Source organism: Colossoma macropomum, unplaced genomic scaffold (genome assembly GCF_904425465.1).
Source record: "Colossoma macropomum unplaced genomic scaffold, Colossoma_macropomum, whole genome shotgun sequence".
NCBI lineage: Eukaryota > Metazoa > Chordata > Actinopteri > Characiformes > Serrasalmidae > Colossoma > Colossoma macropomum.
The window spans coordinates 25,676,024-25,696,583 of NW_023494784.1; the positions used below are offsets into that span (position 1 = coordinate 25,676,024).

The 20,560-nt window shown below is 36.9% G+C and overlaps 2 protein-coding genes across 2 annotated transcripts; one reads left to right on the top strand and one right to left on the bottom strand.

The window, feature by feature from the left end:
• Positions 1-239: 239 nt before the first annotated feature.
• Positions 240-1,956, top strand: LOC118810121 (gamma-crystallin M1-like). Its single transcript, XM_036573678.1, has 3 exons — positions 240-248; positions 441-692; positions 1,678-1,956. The coding sequence occupies exons 1-3, from the start codon at positions 240-242 to the stop codon at positions 1,954-1,956; spliced, it is 540 nt and encodes a 179-aa protein (XP_036429571.1).
• Positions 1,957-11,347: 9,391 nt separating this feature from the next.
• Positions 11,348-12,087, bottom strand: crygmxl1 (crystallin, gamma MX, like 1). Its single transcript, XM_036573690.1, has 3 exons — positions 12,072-12,087; positions 11,711-11,953; positions 11,348-11,617 (listed from the first exon to the last, which is right to left on the bottom strand). The coding sequence occupies exons 1-3, from the start codon at positions 12,078-12,080 to the stop codon at positions 11,348-11,350; spliced, it is 522 nt and encodes a 173-aa protein (XP_036429583.1). The 5' UTR covers positions 12,081-12,087.
• Positions 12,088-20,560: the final 8,473 nt, after the last annotated feature.

The window sequence follows — 20,560 nt, forward strand, 5'->3', positions numbered from 1 at the left end:
GCTCTGCTTTTATATTAACAAACAATGCATATAAAGGATGCCAGAAATGTATAGAGGACAACTATTGTTACATTTTAGTAGACCCATTCAGCAGAGGCCATAGTGCTAGTTCATCAGGTTTTGGCATTTGAATAACAACAAATGTGGCCCCCTGGTTTTTGTATAAAAAAGACCACCAAAGAAGGGTTTAGTACAGTGTCTGTAACCTAAAGCACTGCAGGAAAAATAATACAGCAAAGATGGGCAAGGTAGCAGAGTTTCTATTTGCAGTGGCACAAAATGTTACATTATTTACATTTGCTTCAGCTGCACGCTGCACTGCACAGCTGCTACTTAGCTACAGTTACATTTAAATCAATTGTGTCTGATCCTATAATGTCAGTAGTGTGAATATTGCAATGTCAGTGCAAAGAAGAAAATGTTTGTTGTTCTCCTGGCAGATTGTCTTCTACGAGGAGAGGAACTTTCAGGGCCGCAATTATGAATGCATGAGTGACTGCAGCGACATCTCGTCCTACCTGAGCCGCGTTAGCTCGATCAGGGTGGAGAGCGGCTGCTTCATGGTGTATGAGAGCAACAGCTTCATGGGTAACCAGTTCTTCCTGAGGAGAGGCGAGTACTATGACATCCAACGAATGGTGGGCATGGGTATGATGTTTGATACCATCAGATCCTGCCGCATGATTCCTCAGGTAAATGACTCACTTCAGCATGTTTCAGCAGTTTTGGACAAGTTGTATGTAATAGCAAGCTGTGCATTTTAAACAAATCGCACACATTTAATAAATAGTTCTTTGTGAGACTAATAGACTGCATTATGCAACTGATTATAGATTGATTGTTACTTTAACAGCACTGCAATTCTAGCTATGTTGAAGATGCAGGCTGATGGAGTGAGGGTAGTTTCTGAGTGGCCACTGTAGATGCTCTGTTGATGCTCACATTATCCTTATTTGAGTGATTTTTAACTACAAATCTATTCCTTTAAATGCAACAATTTACTTTGGATTTAATAGATTCTATTAAATCTAGGCCTAACATTAACTTCAACCCAGAACCTAAACCAAATCAACAGATTTTTAGTTCATTAATAATCTGACCTTCTGTAGTATAAGGGACTATAAAAATGAAGCGTGACCAGAATTTTAATCAATGCGTTCTTCAGATTCAAGATACACAAATTATGACCACACTGCTGAACACTGACAAGTGAACACTACATTTATATGTTTAATGTGTGTATGGTCAGTATATTTTCTATCAAAAATAATGAAGCCCCTCCAACAAAAAAAAAAAAACATTTATCAAACACTGTTTTCTATTTTATTTTACTTTGTAATTCTATTTAGTTTTGTAAACATTTACATTAAAAACAATCAAACTATGCTTTATCAACACTTAGTGAACCCTTTATTTTAAATATATGGCGTTAAACAATACCATACCATGCTTAAATGATCTTTACAAAAAAGTTTTTCATTGCTAGGGCTCAAAGGTCTTTCAAAGTAGCAAGCTGTTATGTGCTTCCCCAGCCCATTTGGTAATTGATGTTACAAAACAGACATCTGGAAATGATGTGTGGATAAGAATATGGTCACTAAGCTAAAAGATGTTTATATAGTGCCCAACAGAAACTAAACAAACAACAAACCCAATACATTTGTCTTTGTCTTACAGCACAGAGGACCCTTCAGAATAAGGATCTATGAGAGGGAAAGTTTTGCAGGACAGATGATGGAGCTAATGGATGACTGTGACTCCATAATGGACCGCTTCCGCATGTCTGACTGCCAGTCTTGTCATGTCTTGGATGGCCACTGGCTTATGTACGAGCAGCCCCACTACAGAGGCCGGATGATATATGTGAGGCCTGGCGAGTACAGGAGCTTGAGGGAAGTCATGGGAATAGGCACCATGAGAATCACGAGCATGAGGCGAATCACTGACATGTGCTAAATTCCAGATACTGTGAAAAATAAAGTAATATTGTGACATACTCAAATAGGTGACACGGGGTTTTATCTATTTTAATATATATTTGTTTGCCTACAAAGAACGTAGCTCACCTCCATACTAGCATTTTGAAAAGGCAGTTGAACTGGTTGATTTGCCTTCTTACCACTTCACTAGACCTTACAGGCCATAATAATGAAATGACTGGTAGTTTTATTTGTAGAACATCATCCACCACTTCTCTAAAATATCATTGTTATATAGGCTAGTCCAGCGTTTAAAACGTGACACTGTGCAGTGCACATGTTCTCAAGGACTTGAACCAGAAATACTTAGCTAAGCTAAATAAGTTGTACTACTACAAAAGCTGGCATAACTGATTACCTTGAATGTGAATACAAATGTGTTTTGACAAATTAATAATTTCACCAAAAATTCAGTATCTTTCATGGCCAGCTTACAGTTGAACTGTGGCCATTATGGTGTGAGTTCAGGGTATGCTATGACATTTACCTCCTTTAAGTGTAACAACCAGATTACAACTCTTTGGCACTTCAGGTCACTGTTTGTAGCAAACACTTATGAACTAGAGATTGAAGCTCTTTTTGAAGAACTCTTTTAAATGAGTGACCTAAGTTGACTGGCAGGCACAAAAGATTATACGGTATTATTCTTACAGTATTATTATTTTACAGCATTATTTTACTTTTTTTCTATGTGTAAAGAGTAGTATTGAACACAAAGATGACACACAGATCATGTACTGGTACTTCCCATCTGACTAAAACTGGTAACCTGCACAGTATTTCTGGACACCTAATGCTAATTCAGCTGCATAGATGCTGAACAGGATGAGCCCTAGGATGGATCTTTGGGGAACACTTTGGTTTACCGGAGCGGAGTAAGATCCATTATGTCCTGTAAGGACAAACTGGGAACGGTAAGCAAGTCATACTTTCCACTGATTTTTAAAAATTTCTGCATAATTCCATCATTAAGATGTAAACACTCATTCAGAGAGATTTAAAACTTTTATTTTGTTTACATAATGTCAACATCATGTAGTGGGACAAGGCCTCAAAGGCACCTAATTTCCCACTTACCTTATGACATGGGTATTTTAATTAAATTCAAGTGAGGGCTTGACCATGGTCCAGGGAACAGAACCTAGTTGAAGTTTTTCATATGCACACCGTGACAGAGATTATTGCTAGAGGTATATAAACACAAAGCAATCGATTACAAAGGTATATAGGCACTAAATATTGGATTACTAGTTATGGAAAGAAACCAGAGATATTGAATATATTTAACAAAAGTACTAAGATTAGCTGATTTTCCAAATTATGTGGCTTTTGAGCAGCAAGCAGAACAACCCTAACACTAGGGTAAAGCTGGCCTAAGTGTCAATAAAGAAAAGCAAAATCACAGTGAGACTGAGACCACAAAAGGGCAGTGCGAGTGAATCTACGACCTGGATGCCTCAGAGCAGTGTTGATGCGCGTGCCACATTGAGGAAGAGAAGCCGCTGCTCACACAGGCTAGGAAGGGTCTGCAGGTCAAAGGCAAGGCCGCTAGAGGTGCAAGCCCTTGGTCAACGCTTTGGACCGGACCCCACTGGCAAGGCAGGCTTCCGGGGACGCTTGGCGGCCTCTCCGGTGAGGAGCGCAGATCTTCTTCTTGGCGATGGAGGCAGGCGGTGGTCGGAGCAGGCTCTAGATGTGGATTTCAGTCAGCACTGTTTTGCTTCTGTTTCTGTTCTAAAACTAGGTTCTGAGCGGCCTATCGTTGGCAATTACGACTTTCAAAATAGATTGACGCAACTTGAAAAACAAATGCAGCTAGATGCAGCTCTTCAATAGTCTAACCTTACAGTTACAACACTTTAAGATTACTGAGTAAATGAAACAAAACGACACAAGACAAACAACTGACATTTAAGATCTGCAGAACTCAGCTAAAGTGCACAACGTGGAGAACGGGCTTCTCTACTTGGAGTTTCGTTAAGGTTACATGTTGGCTGTCTCGCTCCCTTCAGGGCCAACTTTCCCTGTCTTTCTGTTTCTTCTTCACGTTCTCCTCACTGTTTCTCTTTCTTGCTTTAAAGAAAGAACTTTGAGGGCGGAGCTAAGTCAGAGCTAAGGCGGGGAAAAGGTTTTGGTTTGTTAGGTTACATATAATGAATATGCAATTTCTTTGAATGCTGCTCAAGTGTCACATAATCCTTTGGAGATTCTGGGTGTGGTTACACTTAAGTAAAAGAAACTCAGAACCATGCAATTTCACATATAAAACATTATTGTTTCCATAGTGACTATTACAACTGACTATGGAGCTTACAGATCATTATCCCTTAACGTTAACCATGATATGGTTACATACAATAAGTTGAATCCTTAACCATTCTAGTCATATAAGAAGTACGAACTACTTAGACAAAAGAATTAAATTGTTAAGACAATTCCGAGGTTATACGTCACAGTACTATTTCTAAACAATGCTTACACGAACGGTTACATAATAACTCAGAGTAAAATAAGTGAGTACGTAATCATCAATAATTCTGTAGATATGTTGGTAGAAACTCTGTGATTAAAGTGTACATAGTCACACAAGCTACAAACTTTAGAATCCTACTTCTAATAACACTACAAGAAGACTTGCAAGAAAAGCAGATAAGTAAGATTAACGGTGATCACGAAACATATGGGTTGTTTCTCAAACAAAAGAAAAAGAAAAATGATATGATGGGTGAAATGAACATAGCTGTGAATGATAAAAGATCAGTACAATAACCTAGATCAGTGAAGAAGGGTTACAATTCAAGAATCAAAATAACTACTAGAATATAAAAGAATATAGTGTAGAAAGTTTGGTATTAATTCCCTTTGGCTGGGATTAATCAATTCACGTCTGACAATGCAACATGTTAACAGTGACGGAGGTGTTCTTCACAGTTGGATAAAGGAAAGGCATTTGATTGATACTTGATTAAAGATCACGCTGTGAATAATTTGCCAGAAAGCAGGGCTCTCAGGAGCCTAGCCTCTGCACAGACCCCCAAATTTATGATACTGAAGGAATGCACTTAAGAGTATCTGGCCACACCGAGAGGTCTGCTCAGGGATTCGTGAGGTCTCAACAGTCCCCTCACCCAGGGTTGATTAGTGGGCCATCTTTGGCCTTTGTTTTAGGTTAGATGTCTCTCTTTGTGGGGGAAGGTGAGATGTATGGGTGTGAGAGAGAGGGAAAGGAATTTTCAAAAGTCACAATTTATCAATATCCCAAAAATTTACTTCAGTGATGTCCAAAGGTCTCTTCAGGATGTTTATAAAGGGGTGGCATGACGTTCCTTTATGTTGCCCTTAAACTGTTAGTCAACAGAAAAAGAAAGTCTTCAAACCTCTGGGTCAAAGTATGTCTGTTCTGAGGTGAGCCACCCCCCTTCCCCACTTCTGCACCAGGTTGCAAAGGGGGGGGGGCAAATGGGGGTTGTGAGACGTGTCTTTAGCAGTCAGCCATAAATTTACTATTTGTGCTTCTAAACATCCTGACGCACACAGATGCAGATCTCACTTTGCTCAAAAAGTTCTGATCAGTTTATTAATTAAAACAGCAAAGCACGCTACAACCACAAATATAGCCATTTTATCTACAATGAACACTACACCTACATGTGCCTTCTACGTTTTTAGAATAATGATAAACATGGTAAAATAGTAGTCAATCTGAAAATTTTCAGTGGTGTTTCAAGGGTTCTTTAGCAAAGAAAATGGTTCTACATAGCACCAAAAGGGGGTTCTTTTACTGATACAAGCTTGATATTGTAACTATAGTAGAACCCTTTCTGGTGCTATATAGAACCATTTTCAAAAGGGTTCTATAGAACCATATGCAGCACATTCTCCATCAATCTGAAAAAAACATTTCATGATGCAAAGAAACCTTTAATCATGAAAATGGTTCTTTGAGTGTTCATGGTTCTATATAGAACCATTTTCGTTACTAAAGAACCCCTAAAGAACCATCTTTTTCTGAGTATAATATTTTTGTATTACAACACTCTACATGTACCTCTCCACCACTGATGTATAAAAATTCCAAAATACTTGGGACAGTAGTTAAAATCCAAATAATACAAAAGAAATAGAAAGCAGTGATTTATAAACATACTTTTACTCGCATTTTCACTAAAACAGTACAAAGACAAGATATTTAATGTTTTATCTTATCAACTTCATTTTTTTTTGTAAATATGTATTCATTTTAAAAGTGATTCCTGCAGCATGTTCCAAATGAGTTGAAACAAGAGCATTAGACTCCAAATATTGTGAAATGTTCAGAAATATCTTAAACAGATGATGCAATTATGTTTGGGGGTAAAAGGATGATCCAAGAGAGGCCTAGCCCTTAGTGAATAAGGATGGGTCTAAGCTCACCACCTTGCCAAAAAAGCATCAGTAAAAATCCAACAGTTTAAAAATGAAACTGTACTACAAACAGGGGAAGTCATATGTCAATTAGTGGGTAACATGCACATCTGTGAAGGTGGCAGTAATGCCGAGCACATTTTGAAGCAACCAGGGTTGGGATGTAACAAGTATTGGGAATATGTGTTCAGAACACAGAAATCAAGTGTCTGCATTCAATCTAAGTCACATTTTTAAAGGCAGTATTCAGAATACAGTTACTTTTTAACAATTTCAAGTTTACTTACCTGCTAGTTTTGTAAAAATATATACTATCTTTAAAAGAAACACCATACTGCTTACTTATTAACTATTTTAAAAACATGGTGTGTAAAGATGTACTCTATTAAAGAATTCAATAAACGTCTTCCTTACAAATCACAATCACTACTTTTTAAAAGTATTTTGCCCAGCTCTGGAAGCAACATATTCTGCCCTCTAGATGCCATCTTTTTCAGGGAGATCCATAACAACAGCATAATCAGAGAGTGTGGCTGCTATACTGGCCTGCCTGCAGTCTAGACTTGTCTTTCATTGAAAATGTGGGTCTTATTGACCCCTTAAAAGGCCAGGGCTTGCCGGTGAGCCCAAAGTTTCATTACACACTTCTATAACCTAAAAATAATTCAACCAGCTTGTATTGGAGTCCCTGTAGTTACTGAATAATAAGCCTTTGCATGTAATCAGCCTGAAATTTTAAGGGGTTAAAGGGGAACTCAACCGATTTTGCAAAATTAATTAAATTTAAGTGTTTAGATGTAAACAAGATCATTCCGAGTGGTTTGGTGTGAAATGCGCCTTTTTAGAGAAATTTACTGACTCGAAATTGTTCACCGTCATAGTACTAGGAACCAGACGTCTATATGTCTACATCACAAATATTACCTTTTTATCTGCTGTCCAAAGTGACCAGTGAACTTACTGTCTTATAAGGTTTATATGTCACGATAATAATGGTAAAATTACGGAGCCCCTCTGGAGACATTCTTATAAATAAAAATAAAATAAAAAAGGCGTGGTAATGAAATGATTAAGTTGTGGCCACGACTTAGTAAAGCGTGGGAACGAGATGCTAATGCGTGGCCACCATGTAGTAAGGCGTGGGAACGAGATCCTAATGCATGGCCACGACTTAGTACGCCGTGATCTCGTTCCCACGCCTTACTAAGTCATGGCCACGACTTAATCATCTCATTCCCATGCCTTACTAAGTCGTGGCCACGCATTAGGATCCCGTTCCCACACGTTAATAAGGCATGGCCACGCATTATTTTTATTTACACAGGATGTCACTAGCAGGGCTCCATTTAAAATAGTGCTAAATTAAAAAAAAATGTTTTTGGGTACAATTTTTTTCCTTACAACGCCCTGTATGTACCTCTCCGCTCTGCACACATTGTGTGCTGTTCGGGTCGGCGGTGTTGCATCACACGGTGTCAGCAAAACTCATAGCTTATGTGAGTAATGATATTCATCAGAGGAGCTGTGATAGATCACAGTCACACCGCGCTGTCCTACCCCATAAACCGGTGAGCAGAGTAGCAAGTAGTTTGTTGTTGACACCACTAATTACCATTCACCCTGGATTCTTCTGCTTTGGCGCCAGTGGGTTTAGTCTCTCTCTCTCTCTCTCTCTCTCTCTCTCTCTCTCTCTCTCTCTCTCTCTCTCTCCCTTTTGGCACTCTCTCTGTATTGTGTATTTTTGTGTATTCTGGTTCGAACTGATTTGGCTCTATGACAGTTTGGAAACAGATCTTATCGAAGTCCTCCACACACTTTGCCATCTTCCAAAAATAGGTAAGAAAACTGTAAAAATCAAATATAAACAAAAGCTGCTGCCAGTGTTGTATCTGATTTAATTCCCCCTCAAATTCACGTTCCCTTTGACAAATCAGGTCCTCAGACACGTGCATTCACTGAACAGAAAATAACGGCAAGCAACACTGGAAGTATGGAAAGCGAAAAGGTTCAAAACAGATTAAATGGCCGCATGTTTTCACTCAATCTGCAGTATAAATTCACCCAAGATAACACAGCATAAGTGAGATTCTGGGATAAATATTATTTTATATTTGAGTAAACAGTAAACAATCATACTGATAAAGACTTTTTGTAGTGTTTGTCGTCGATTGGGTGAATACAGCTGCAGAGCAAACCTTTTTTTAACCTATTCGCTTTACGTAGTTCCAGTGTTGCTTGGCGGTGTTATCTGTTCACTGAATGCGTGTGCCCACGTACCTGATTACTCAAAGGGAATGTGAATTTGAGGGGGAACTGAATCGGATACAACACTGGCATTAGCTGTGCTTAATGGCTGTAGCTACAGGCTAGAAACTACAAAGGCACGCCAGCTCGCGAGCATTAATCTCAGTTGAGAATGCAGTTTTGAGAGGAAACACGGAAATAATCCTGGAGTGATAGTTTGTATAAATTTTTTATATAAATTATTACTCCAGGATTACTTCTGTGTTTCCTCTCAAAACCACATTCTCAACTGAGATTAATGCGCGCGAGCTGGCGTGCCTTTGTAGTTTCATCATTATGTGACAGTTTTGTTAAAAAACTATCACATAATGATGTCTCAGGTGTCAAGCATTTTATAACCATTTTGTGTAATAACTTAATCAGCTTTTAGAGCCATTAAATGCTCTGGTTCCTAGTACTATAATGGTGAACAATTCTGACTCTGTATATTTCTGTAGAAAGGCACATTTCACACCAAACCACAAAAACAGTGAAAGTCATAAGGTAAAACATAAAATATTGTGCTTTTGTACCATTTTCAATATAATACAGATGAAACAGAATTTACCAATCACTGCTTTCTGTTTTTTGTTTTTTGTTTTTTTTTCACATACTGTCCTGAGTTTTTTGGAATTGAGTTTGTATTTTTAAAAATATATTTTAGACCAAAACATTATCTCAAATCTATTGTAAAATAATGTCTCAGTTATCAGGCAACATATCTGTAACCATTTCATGTCATACCTTCCTGTGATACAGCTTTTAGAGTCATTAAACACATTAAACACATCAAACAGACATCTGGTTTCTATCACCACCCATATGAACAATTATAATTTGATAAGTTTCTCTAAAACAAAACTTCACACCAAAATAATCCAAATTATTTTGTTTCCTTCTAAACAGATTAAGAGGAAAAATCAGAAGAATTACTCTTTAAGTATAAAGCTACATATTCCAAGACACTTTTCCTTGCAATCAAGCGAGATCCCTGCTGCTTCTGCTGACCATGATTTCCGAAAAAGCCTAAACAGGTTCAGCGCTTATATCCAACATTCTTTTTTTCAGGCATAGCTGTTAAGTGTCCAAGCTGTTAATTTGCATACTAAACTGCATACTAAACTGAAGAAGAAAATTCTGCATTGTTCAGCAGCTTTTCTACAAACCAGTACATATCTTAGGTACCCTTTCTGAGCTAGCTAGATCTCTTAGATACTCCTTTTGACAAATATTTTTTGTCTATGGACCATGGCCTACCTGCTTCTTATGGCTCAGTGAAACACGGTCACTGATACAATGGTTTTTGCATGTTTTAATATGAGGATCCTGTGGCCTTTGTTGCTCTTCACAGGCATTTGTGAATGAACTTTATTAAATTCTCTGTTGGTGGCCCCTCTTCTTAATGCCCCAATACAGACTTAAAAGGTGTCCTTGGGAGGCAGTTCAGGCTTTAAAGGTGATTCTGTTGATTTAAGAGATTAGCTATGCAACTAGGGCAGTTTTTTTTTGGCACATATTTTGTCATTGTCTTCTTCATGGCTCCATAACATAACAGTCTGATATAAGACGTTTACTCTGTGTGCTCTCAAACCATGAGTTTAGCATTAACACAGGGTCAGTTCTGCATCCAAGCAGAGTGCCTCACATCTGGCAGTCATGGCAATCCTGACACTTTCTAGTGGCCACTGATAGGGACACATAGGAGGGAGAAAAGCAGAGTTCTGGTTCTTTATGGTTCTTTCTGGTATGTGGTGTGTGGGGTGTACAGAAGAAGCCTCTGCTGGTCACCACTGGCCAAAAATGCACACCTCACCTATTCCATCAGCACAAGCTGCAAGGTGGTTTTCAATCCAAAGTGTACAAGACAGGCCTAGAATGTATCTTTATTGGTTTGTATGGGTTCTATCCTTGTGAAGATGAGCAGTAGGCATATAATCTTTCACCATGATCAGCATCATGTTTTTGCAGTTTTGACTTGAGCTTTTCCAGTTGCTATTCAATGAATTCTGATAGAATTTGCAAAGTAAAACTGCCTTGACCTTTGCTACTTCTGCATATCATCAGATGGTGCAATTATGCTGAAGCATCTTGGTTTTAACAGAATCAGGCAAAATAATGAGTATTAATGGTTAATTATTAAGTAGGAACATACCCAATGATAAATACTAATAATAATGTGTTACTGGTAATACAGTGATTCAGAGTAAAAATCTAACAGCACAGATACTGACTCTAATTTCAATGGGCCTCATTCGCCAATATCTTCTGAAGTTTTTTCTTAAATTTGCTCTGGAGAAAGGTCCTAAAAAAAGTCTACATCAAGTGCTTTTGAGCATGCGTAGATTCTGTTTATACATAAGAATTAAACCAAATAAGAAACCATTGGTCAATGTCAGAATCTTTGTAAAATCTTTGTGGGCTTTAAGAAACTTCTTCCTAAGAATTATTGGTGAATGAGATCCAATAGTATTCTATTTTGTTATATTCAACGTGGAAACTGTGATGGATTTTGTCCTTGAATATTAATGATTTGGATTTGTGAATGCATGCAAGTGCATTTTGGCTAACACACAAAAACGTTGTTATCACATATTATATGTAATTGTAAAACACTAGTCAGGTATCTTGGCTGAATTTTATTTAATTAAATTTCCGTGTTTAAAATTTTAGCATACTGTGATTTAATAGGCAATACGCCTGACAGAACCAATCCTTGGGCTTATAGCACCCCAGTCGCTGTACCTCCTGTACTCGCCAGGTCTGAGGAGATATTGTCTGCCTCTGTAATTGGGATGCTCATAGAAGAGCCAGTATCCATCAAGCACATTGCAGGAATGGATGTCGTTGTAGTGGAAGCGGTCATAAAGGGAGGGACAGTCATCAGTAATCTCCATCATTTGACCTCCAAAGTCAGAATGCTCGTAGATCCTCATTCTGTGAGATCCTTGATGCTAGAGATTAAAAACATATCCAGATGATATTACAGCAGCTATTCTTGCTTAATACACATATCTGTACAACACGATCAATGCTATGAGACTTACTTGGGGAATTATACGGCAGGATCTCACACAGTCGTTGAAACCCATCCACCGCTGGTAATCAGGGTACTCCCCCCTACTTAGGAAGTACTGGTAACCCATAAAGTTTGGCCGCTCATAGACCATCCAGTTCCCGCTTTCTACCTGAATGGAGTTGCAGCGACTGAAATGGGAATGGAGGTCAGCACAGTCGCTGCTGCACTCATAGGAACGGCCTTGAAAGTTCCTGTCCTCGTAGAAGATAATCTGAAACAGATGTGGATTTTAGAGAAGCTTCTCTTACAGGTGTTAGGTCTGCTCTGACAGGTGTGATTGTAAAGTGCACATGGAAACAATAAGACAAAAGATCAGACAACAGGCTTACCTTTCCCATTATGCTGGATCAATGTTGTCTAACTACAACTCTGCCAGAGAATCGCTGGTACCCTTTTATATCCTTTAGGAAAACAGACATTGTCACTCACGTCAATTGACTTTTCATGTCAGCTTTTTTTCAACAGAATGGTCTGCTGCCAAACAACAAAAGGTGTTTGTACTACTCATCAGTTAGGCAATCTGTCTTTGTCACTTCCACAAAGGCTAAAATTGTGGTATTTAACCCCTTGCTTAAATGTGTGTTTTAACAGAGCACATATTTTCAAATAAATGACAGAAGGATAAGATTTAATAACAGAAACATTTTATGGAGTGACAACAACACTTCGTCATCTTTGCCTTGTGCAGAAGACTCGTCTTAAGAACACATGCATTTTGCTTCATTTATTAGTGTTATGAATAGTTTATACTAATATTTAACAAATGTGATCAAGTTAGATTTCAGTAGTTTGATTTTTTTCAGTTGCTCTAAACCAGAAACTTTGCTCTAGGCATTATAGCGTTACAAAGGCCTAAATTAATCTGTTTGAATTAACTATAACCAAGAGACAGATCCAAAATGAAACTGATAATCATCTCATCATGCAAGAAAAAAGGAAAAGTCTGTTCAAAGAAAAAGACTAGAAAATAACAAATTGGTTTATTTTTATTTGTTTAAGAAATCAACCTCCACTCAACTCAAAATTGCAAATTTACAATATCTTGATTGAGTAGAGCCTAGTAAGTAGGAACTCTGCACACTGCATACTACAGCAATTTAACACATTATAAACACAATCATTTCTCATATTATCAACAAGCAAATAAAGATGGAATACAAATACTTTTACCCATCTTGTGGTGAAATTAAAACAACTTGTACGCAAGACAGAAACATTGCTGTATCGTAATTGTTTATCATGTAATGGTCAGTTTATTCACGTTGGTTAGATTCTTCTTCTTCTTCTTCTTCTTCTTATTATTATTATTATTATTATTATTATTATTGATGTTATTGCTGCTATTGTTCATGTTCTGTTGTTGCTGTTCTTGTTATTGTTATACTATTGTTGGTGTTATGTGTTTTATTTCAACTTTTAAAAATGTATTAATTAAATAAATTACTGCAGAGACATCAAAGAGCTAGTCGTCTCATTTTCAGTAATGTTCTTAGACAGTGAAGAGCTGAGGTGAGTTGTCAGTCACAAATGAGCAATTCTCAATGGGTTTTAGTGCTCCATTATTTACCATGTTCACAAATGTTCTTTGGCTTGAGCAAGTTCTTCTTTATTTTTGCCTCTTTCTGCCACTTTACCTTTTTTAGCTGCTTTCTGTCAAACCTTCACTGCATATATAGAATATCTGATGTTCTGCAAATTCACTGTCCTGCATATGGTGGTCTCCTCCACATTGCTAACTAGATTCCGGGGCAGATATCACCAGCCATGCTTCTTCTTTCTGTCCTCCCATGGTCATCACCTTATGCTAGAGCAGTGGTGACCAATCCTGGTCCTGGAGATCTACTTCCCTGCAGAGCTGCAGCCACAATCTTCCACATCTGCTCAATTAACTAATTCCAAAGTCCTTGGCTGGTTGGATCAGATGCACTAGCATTAGTTAAGGAGGTGGCAGCATATTAGATGCAGCTTGGAACTAAACTCTTCAGGAAACTAGTTAACTACTAACTGTACAGACCTGTTGGCACAAAAATGTTAAAGTACCTTACTGATATTTTTTCTCATAAATAATCCAGAATAAAATATAATACACTTATTTATTCAATTAATAGCCCAGTTCATAAAGAGTTTGATAATCAGTTGACAACTGGGTCAGGTGTGCAGGGGGCAGGAGTGTAGGGTACAGTTAAAAGCGTGCAGGGCAGTAAATCCCCAGGACTGGATTTGAGAACCACTGCATTATAGAATTATGACAATCTGGTCAATTTGGTTTTAGCTGCTCCTAATCAGTGCTCTAAGACTGATCTGATTAATCTCAGACATTTGTGTGTTGTCTAGTACTAGAAAGTTTTCTGACACAAAGAGGTTCCTGAGTTGTTCTTAGTCTTAATATATATATATATATATATATATATATATATATATATATATGTCTCCAAGTGCACACATCTCATTAACAAAAATGGTGCCTTTAATGACCCTTTATATGTTCTTTATGGAATCAGAGTGGTTCTTCTATTGTCCTATTGTCCTTTTGGCATTTTAATTTTATTGTAGAATATTCACTGACCTGGATGACAAAAAACCTTTACAGACTGAGGCCTTTTACACAATCTGATGTTTGTAATGATACAAGATGTTTCTCTTACATATTTTTTAGCCTTTACAGTCCCGTAAATTCTAGGTATTAACTAAGTAAGTATGAGGTACAAACTGCAAAGTACTAAGTCATCATTCAGGATAACATGATGGTGAGTTTCAAGATAGATGACTAGATTTTACTGAATTGCCCAACAGGGTAAGTATTATGTATGTATGTATGGGTAAGCATCAGGCTCAATCTCTACAGTGCTGTGCACATATTTTTGGGTTAAACCGCAGTAATTAAGCAGTCAGTCAAACTACATTACACTGAAATTGCTGACAGTTTTAGCTCTTTCAGGAATGGTTCAGCAAGAAATCGAAATCCACTTGTCCCAGGTGTAGTCCATCAGCCATGATAGGTTTGGTGTCTAAGTTCTACTTCTTTGGTTTAGCACTGAAGTTAACAGGTTAAAACTGCCAACAAATGCTAGAAGTCAATAGTCACCAAATACATCTATCAATCAATCTTTATTTAACTCAGAGTACATCAAGGGAGACCCTCATTTACAATCACTAAAACCAGGGTCAAATACACCCATAGAAGTAATTATGTCAGGTCTGTTGGATTAAATTTAAAGCTATTAGTGTCGATTTGGGGGGCCATGTTAGTTTGGTCGTGTTGGTTCTGTAATTAGTTGCGCTAGAGACACATACTTCCTTCAAGTGATCAGATGAATTAGTTAACCCATTCAAATGAAAATCGCCTAAGATCAGCATTTCTGAGTTGATGTATGGATTTAAAAGTTCAGCTAAATCATCTACAGTATCAGCGCAGAAGGGGGTCTATAGATCCCAGCTACCACAAAACTGTTCACACTTTTAGAGCTAAAAACCCAAAACATCCTTCTCTGGTTAATGAATTAGGATTTTTTACTTGAATGACAGATTTGATGTAAACAGCCACTACACCACTCCTTGCTTTCCTATCAACTCTGTATAGATTATAAACAGGTAGGGCTACTTCTGAGTTACACACAGATTGTTAAATGAATTATGACTGTCTTTTCTATGTTTGAAACTAACAGGATATGGTAATAATTTTATTGCAAGCATAGGTTTTGGTGTCTGTGAGACAGTTTGGGGGTGGAGGGGTGACCAGGATGGCTTAATGCTGATAAGATTAGCTGGGTTAGTAAAAAAAGTTACCTTTCTGCTTCATTTCCTTGTTTGCGTGGCTGATCCTAGGTCAAGTGCTAATGATTACAGGGATAGCTAAGTGCTCATTTCTAATTTTGGATAGTTATTTCAGATTAAGAACAGAGTATGTGACTCATAATCTGCGAGTCAGCCTGCTGGGATGAATCCCATCGTTGCTATAAAGGGATGTATGACTCCAGAAAATATTACAATTGTAAATAAAAAATAGTTTATTCACTAGACAAGTTGTCTGAAGCCAACTGTGGTAGATTAACAAGCGGCGAAAATGTCCCATGCCTCTTGTCAGGGACGGGACTGGGCCAGAGATAAAAATCCTTTTGCCAGTTTTTGAGTGCGTCAAACAGCTGTGTGAAGTATTTCGTGAAGTTCTGTTTTTTTGTCTTTGATGTTGTTACAGCCTATGTGAATAATCACATTGCGAACGTTTGAATGCTTGGTGAGGAAGCTAGGAAGCTGCTGCGTAATGTCATTACTTTGACACCTGGTGATCATGCTCAAAATTTTCTCAACCTCAATCTAGGTCACCAATTGGCTTGTCAGTGTGGTTTAGGACACAGTATGGCTTACAGTGAACTATAAAAATTAACAAAGGAATTTCAGACATCATGTAGCTAAACACTGCATGTACCTGATCGCTGCAAGCAGCCACTTTTGACCTTTGAGGTGTCCCTAATAACAGCAGAAATGAGCAGGACAATCTTGAACATTTCAGTTTTTTGGAACTCGCGTCCATTAAAGCGATAAGCCATGAGAGGCTGTGCATTACTGCGATATTATCAAGTGGAAGGTGTTCTTAGCCACAATGCAAAGTGGACTGCCTAAAACTCTGAGGGGTTATTGCATTTATAAAATGGCGGCCAACATACAATATGATAAAATATACAAATTTTCCAAAAATAATTTGTTATTATTAATATTAAGCGACATAAACAAGTATTCCCGCCAAGAAATGTAGTTCTATTGGTATGTGGTATACTTTTTGTTGTATAATAATGAACATATCATAACCAATCCAACGGCACCCTTCTTCTTGTGCGGGTAATGGACATAAGTAGATAATTGTTTTAAGTAATAAAGTGGTAAGTACAAACAAACTCATACGATAATTCACTGTAACGTCACGTGTTGAAGCAGGAAAGTAAATCCTAAAATCTTTAGATAGGAAGTAGTTATACAGGGCACAAAGGCAGACCGTACAAAGACATTTGAAGTCATAAGAGTCTAATGTACAATGAAAAAAATGTTCATGTTTCAAATGTGTTAGCACAGAAATAAAAAAGTGGTTGCTTTGATGAAACACTTTATTTGTTTGCAAACACTTTTAACATATTTACATCATACAAATCCACAGCATCATTTTTTCAGTGTATTATGTTCTCTATGTACCTAAAAACAAAACTCAATCTGGATTGTAAAAGACAGCAGTGATTCTTACTATGGGTTTACTAGGTCCTTACTGTTAACTTTTCTGATTCACTTTCCTGCTTAAACATCTTAAATTACAGTTTGAGAATATTTGTACTTAACACCTTGTTATTGTAAATAATAATCCAATGATGAAAATTTTTCTCAGCATTTGTCTCGGTACTTACCCGTTTTACCCAAGTCATTACACAGCACTTTGAAGTTCATACCTCACAGTTACCCAGTTATGTTTAGGACACGTTTGGCATTTCAGTGTCATTTAGTTAAACTGTTTTGGCATTTACCATCATGTTATCCAAAAGAGCTAGTACTGTGAAGCATGTACCACACATGTACCTGGTAAATATCTGGAACATAAGAGACACTAGAAAGTGATACCAATTATTCATCACGGCACATGTAAATATTAATTGTTCATTTAGTGTCACCAGTGTCATATGGGGTTCGCAATAGCTAACTGGCATTAATTATACAGTACTGACTGGAAAACACACAGAACCAAACAAATGTATATATTTAACACAGCATATTACTCAAGTTAAAACCCACGGTGACTCATCATGAGCTCTCACGTTTGGGTAAAAACAAATCAGTCCATCTTGGGTTGTGTTCATATATTAAACCCATAAAATAACATACAAAAGTAAAAAACAATTTTCCTTTGTACTCACGGTGTGTATCTACTACCACTGTAGTGGAAGAATGTCTTCAGGTCAGGTCAGGTCTGATGAAAAAAAAAACCTCTCAGATTTAGGTTTTAGTCCAGTTAATGTTTCTTGTCAGCTCTTGAATCCGGGTGAACATACACGAAATGAATATCACTGCTGTTGGAAGAAAACCTCCTATCTCCATTTTTGTCATATTTCAGTTTTTGACATAATTTGAAAATGCCTGTTGCCCTTTACATTGCGTGTAAATTTCATGATGAATGGACCAAAAGAAACAGCCCAAAATGACTTGGAAAAACATCTGGTTCCATTGACATTAAAAGTGAAGTATGTTTTTTTTCTTTTTCCCGTAAAGTTATCATTTTGGATACAAGGTTTTCTTACGACAACAGCGATATACAAGGAGAGCACCACGAAGAATAAGCTTTATAAATACACACACAGTATTTACTAGTAAGATGATCAAAGTTCTGTAGTAACGCAGTAGACTGCAAAATAAAGCTGCTACTTGCCTTGCTGCCTCAGTGGCAGGAGCTCAGGTAAGAGGACATCTAGGATCATGTCTGTCACAACTAGTCTCCAAGCAAGGACCTTAAAAGATCATATTCCACAAAACATTATCATGAAATTGTGCTATTCTACATTTGCAGCTTGTGATTTTATTTTGAATTAAATAAATAAAATCTACCTCTAGATTCTACCTGCCTTACTCATGGACACAACTGTGGCCATTTTTGTCTCAGGATTCCACAGCCTCAACTCTGACCTTCTGTCTCTTTTATACCTGACGTAATGCCCAAAGAATATGTTCACCCATTGTGTAAACCCCTGACTGAGCAACATGGCATAGATCTATTACAATTCTAGGTGGCCTCTAACCAGCTGCTATTCATTTTTTCAAGCATTTGTAATATGAGGCCCATTGATCTGTGTCACAGGTTAAAGTAGTCTGAAGTATTTATGTGACCACAAATAACGGAAAAATATACTAATATTTTCATATTCTGTTTATATCTTCACATGTTTTCATTATCTATTTATATTTTTAGTTTTTCTATATCAGTTTTCAGTCCCAGTCCTGGGATTCATTACAAAACCCACTTCTCTGTTTTTCTGCTATAGAAAACTTAGTTTAGCTCAGAAAGTAATAATAATACTTCAGAGTATTTTACTCATATTTGTTAACATCAGTGTTAACTAGTGAAATTATGACAGTCCAATTAGAAATTAATCTGTTAATATACAGCTTTCAAAGCAGTATGCTAATGAAAATTAGTGGTTAATTTCTTGTGTGAAATATTAACATAAACGAAATGTCTTTTCTGTAACTTCATGTTAGTTGTGTAGCTGTTAGAACTCATCAATTATCCAAAAATACAAATTAAACCTGTGGTACCCTGCAAAAATATGAATCCTAATAAATTTTAGTACATTTATGTACATTTCATTTCATATTGAAATTTCTGTTTTAAAGAGGACGTGAAATCATGGGAAAAAATCATCTGCCTTTTTTTTTGTTTTGTCCTGTACAGCATTTTTCCCCCACACTCTCAGTATTGTACCTAAATCAGGCACTCTTTCTATAAACTCCTACACAGGTTCATGCAGCATTTCCACATCTAATCAATCTAAGTTCATGTTTTTTTTTACTTACAAATGCTACTAATGCAAGCTGGTCCACTGAATAATATCAACAATGTAGTACTGGTTTAACTGTAATACAGGCTTATGAAAAGCTTATAAAGGCAGTTGTAGTGCAGAAATATTTGCATAATAGTGTAGTCATGTTTACTGATTGTGTGACACAAATTACTTGAAAAGCTGACCATTGTTCCATTCTGGACATGCAGGACTGTCTTTTTTCTTATAATTGAAAATGACCTGAAGAGGCTAGATCAGATGACCTGTATGGAAAGAAAAATATGCAGATATATGTTTACATATCTGAAACACATTTTGCAATCCATGCCAAAATGCATTCCAAACACTAAAATGTATTTCAGAATGTACGGCCATATTATCCAAATCTATTTTAAAATGCATTTATGCTAAAATGTATGGGGAAATATTACACCTGGAAATGTACCATAAAAATACATTTCTGTAAATGTATTTATCAAATACATTTGAAAATGTATGAAAATTGCCAAAATACTGTCTTATACACTTTACTGCTTGGAATACCATTTGAAATGAATTTGTATTCCACATCTTAATGTTAAATTTAAATTAGTTTAAAATTTTAAAATGGCTAACTAATCTTTAGCATGACAAAATCAAGTGTTGTAGGTATTGATATACTGAAAATGCAGTTTGATGATTTGATATCTTGTTTATTTGAAATACATTTTGTGTAAGCGATGTCTTACCACATACATACAGTAGTTAACACAAAGTACAGTCCAAAACACAGAAGTTAATGTCATTAATTAATGAATTAATATTAATTAATTGTGTTGTATGTTTAGTCATATCTGTAACCTTTGTTAAAACTACATACAACTGAAAAAATATAATAACAAATACAAAGAAATGCTTTTTAAAACGATATTTAACAAATACATTTTTTGGTCATTTTCATACATTGCAAATTTTTTTTTTGTATGGGGAGCTTGGTTTAATCTTATGTTTTCATTTGAAAATGCATTCCCACATGCTGTGGGACTAATACAGGGAATCCTGACTGATATAATTAATTCATTTCAGGCCTACCATTGAAATGCCATTATTCACTCTTCCTGTGTAGCACATTATTATAATCTAGAGTGCCCTCGCATTTGATTTGATTGTTGTTCTACAGCTATATGGCCCAGGAATTACCAGGCATTCCTGGTTGTGCCCTTGTGGTTGTGGCAAAAAACTCTGCTAGTGTTACTGTCCTGCCCCCAGATCAGGAGGCAAAATAACCAATTTTCCCTTGTACAGTA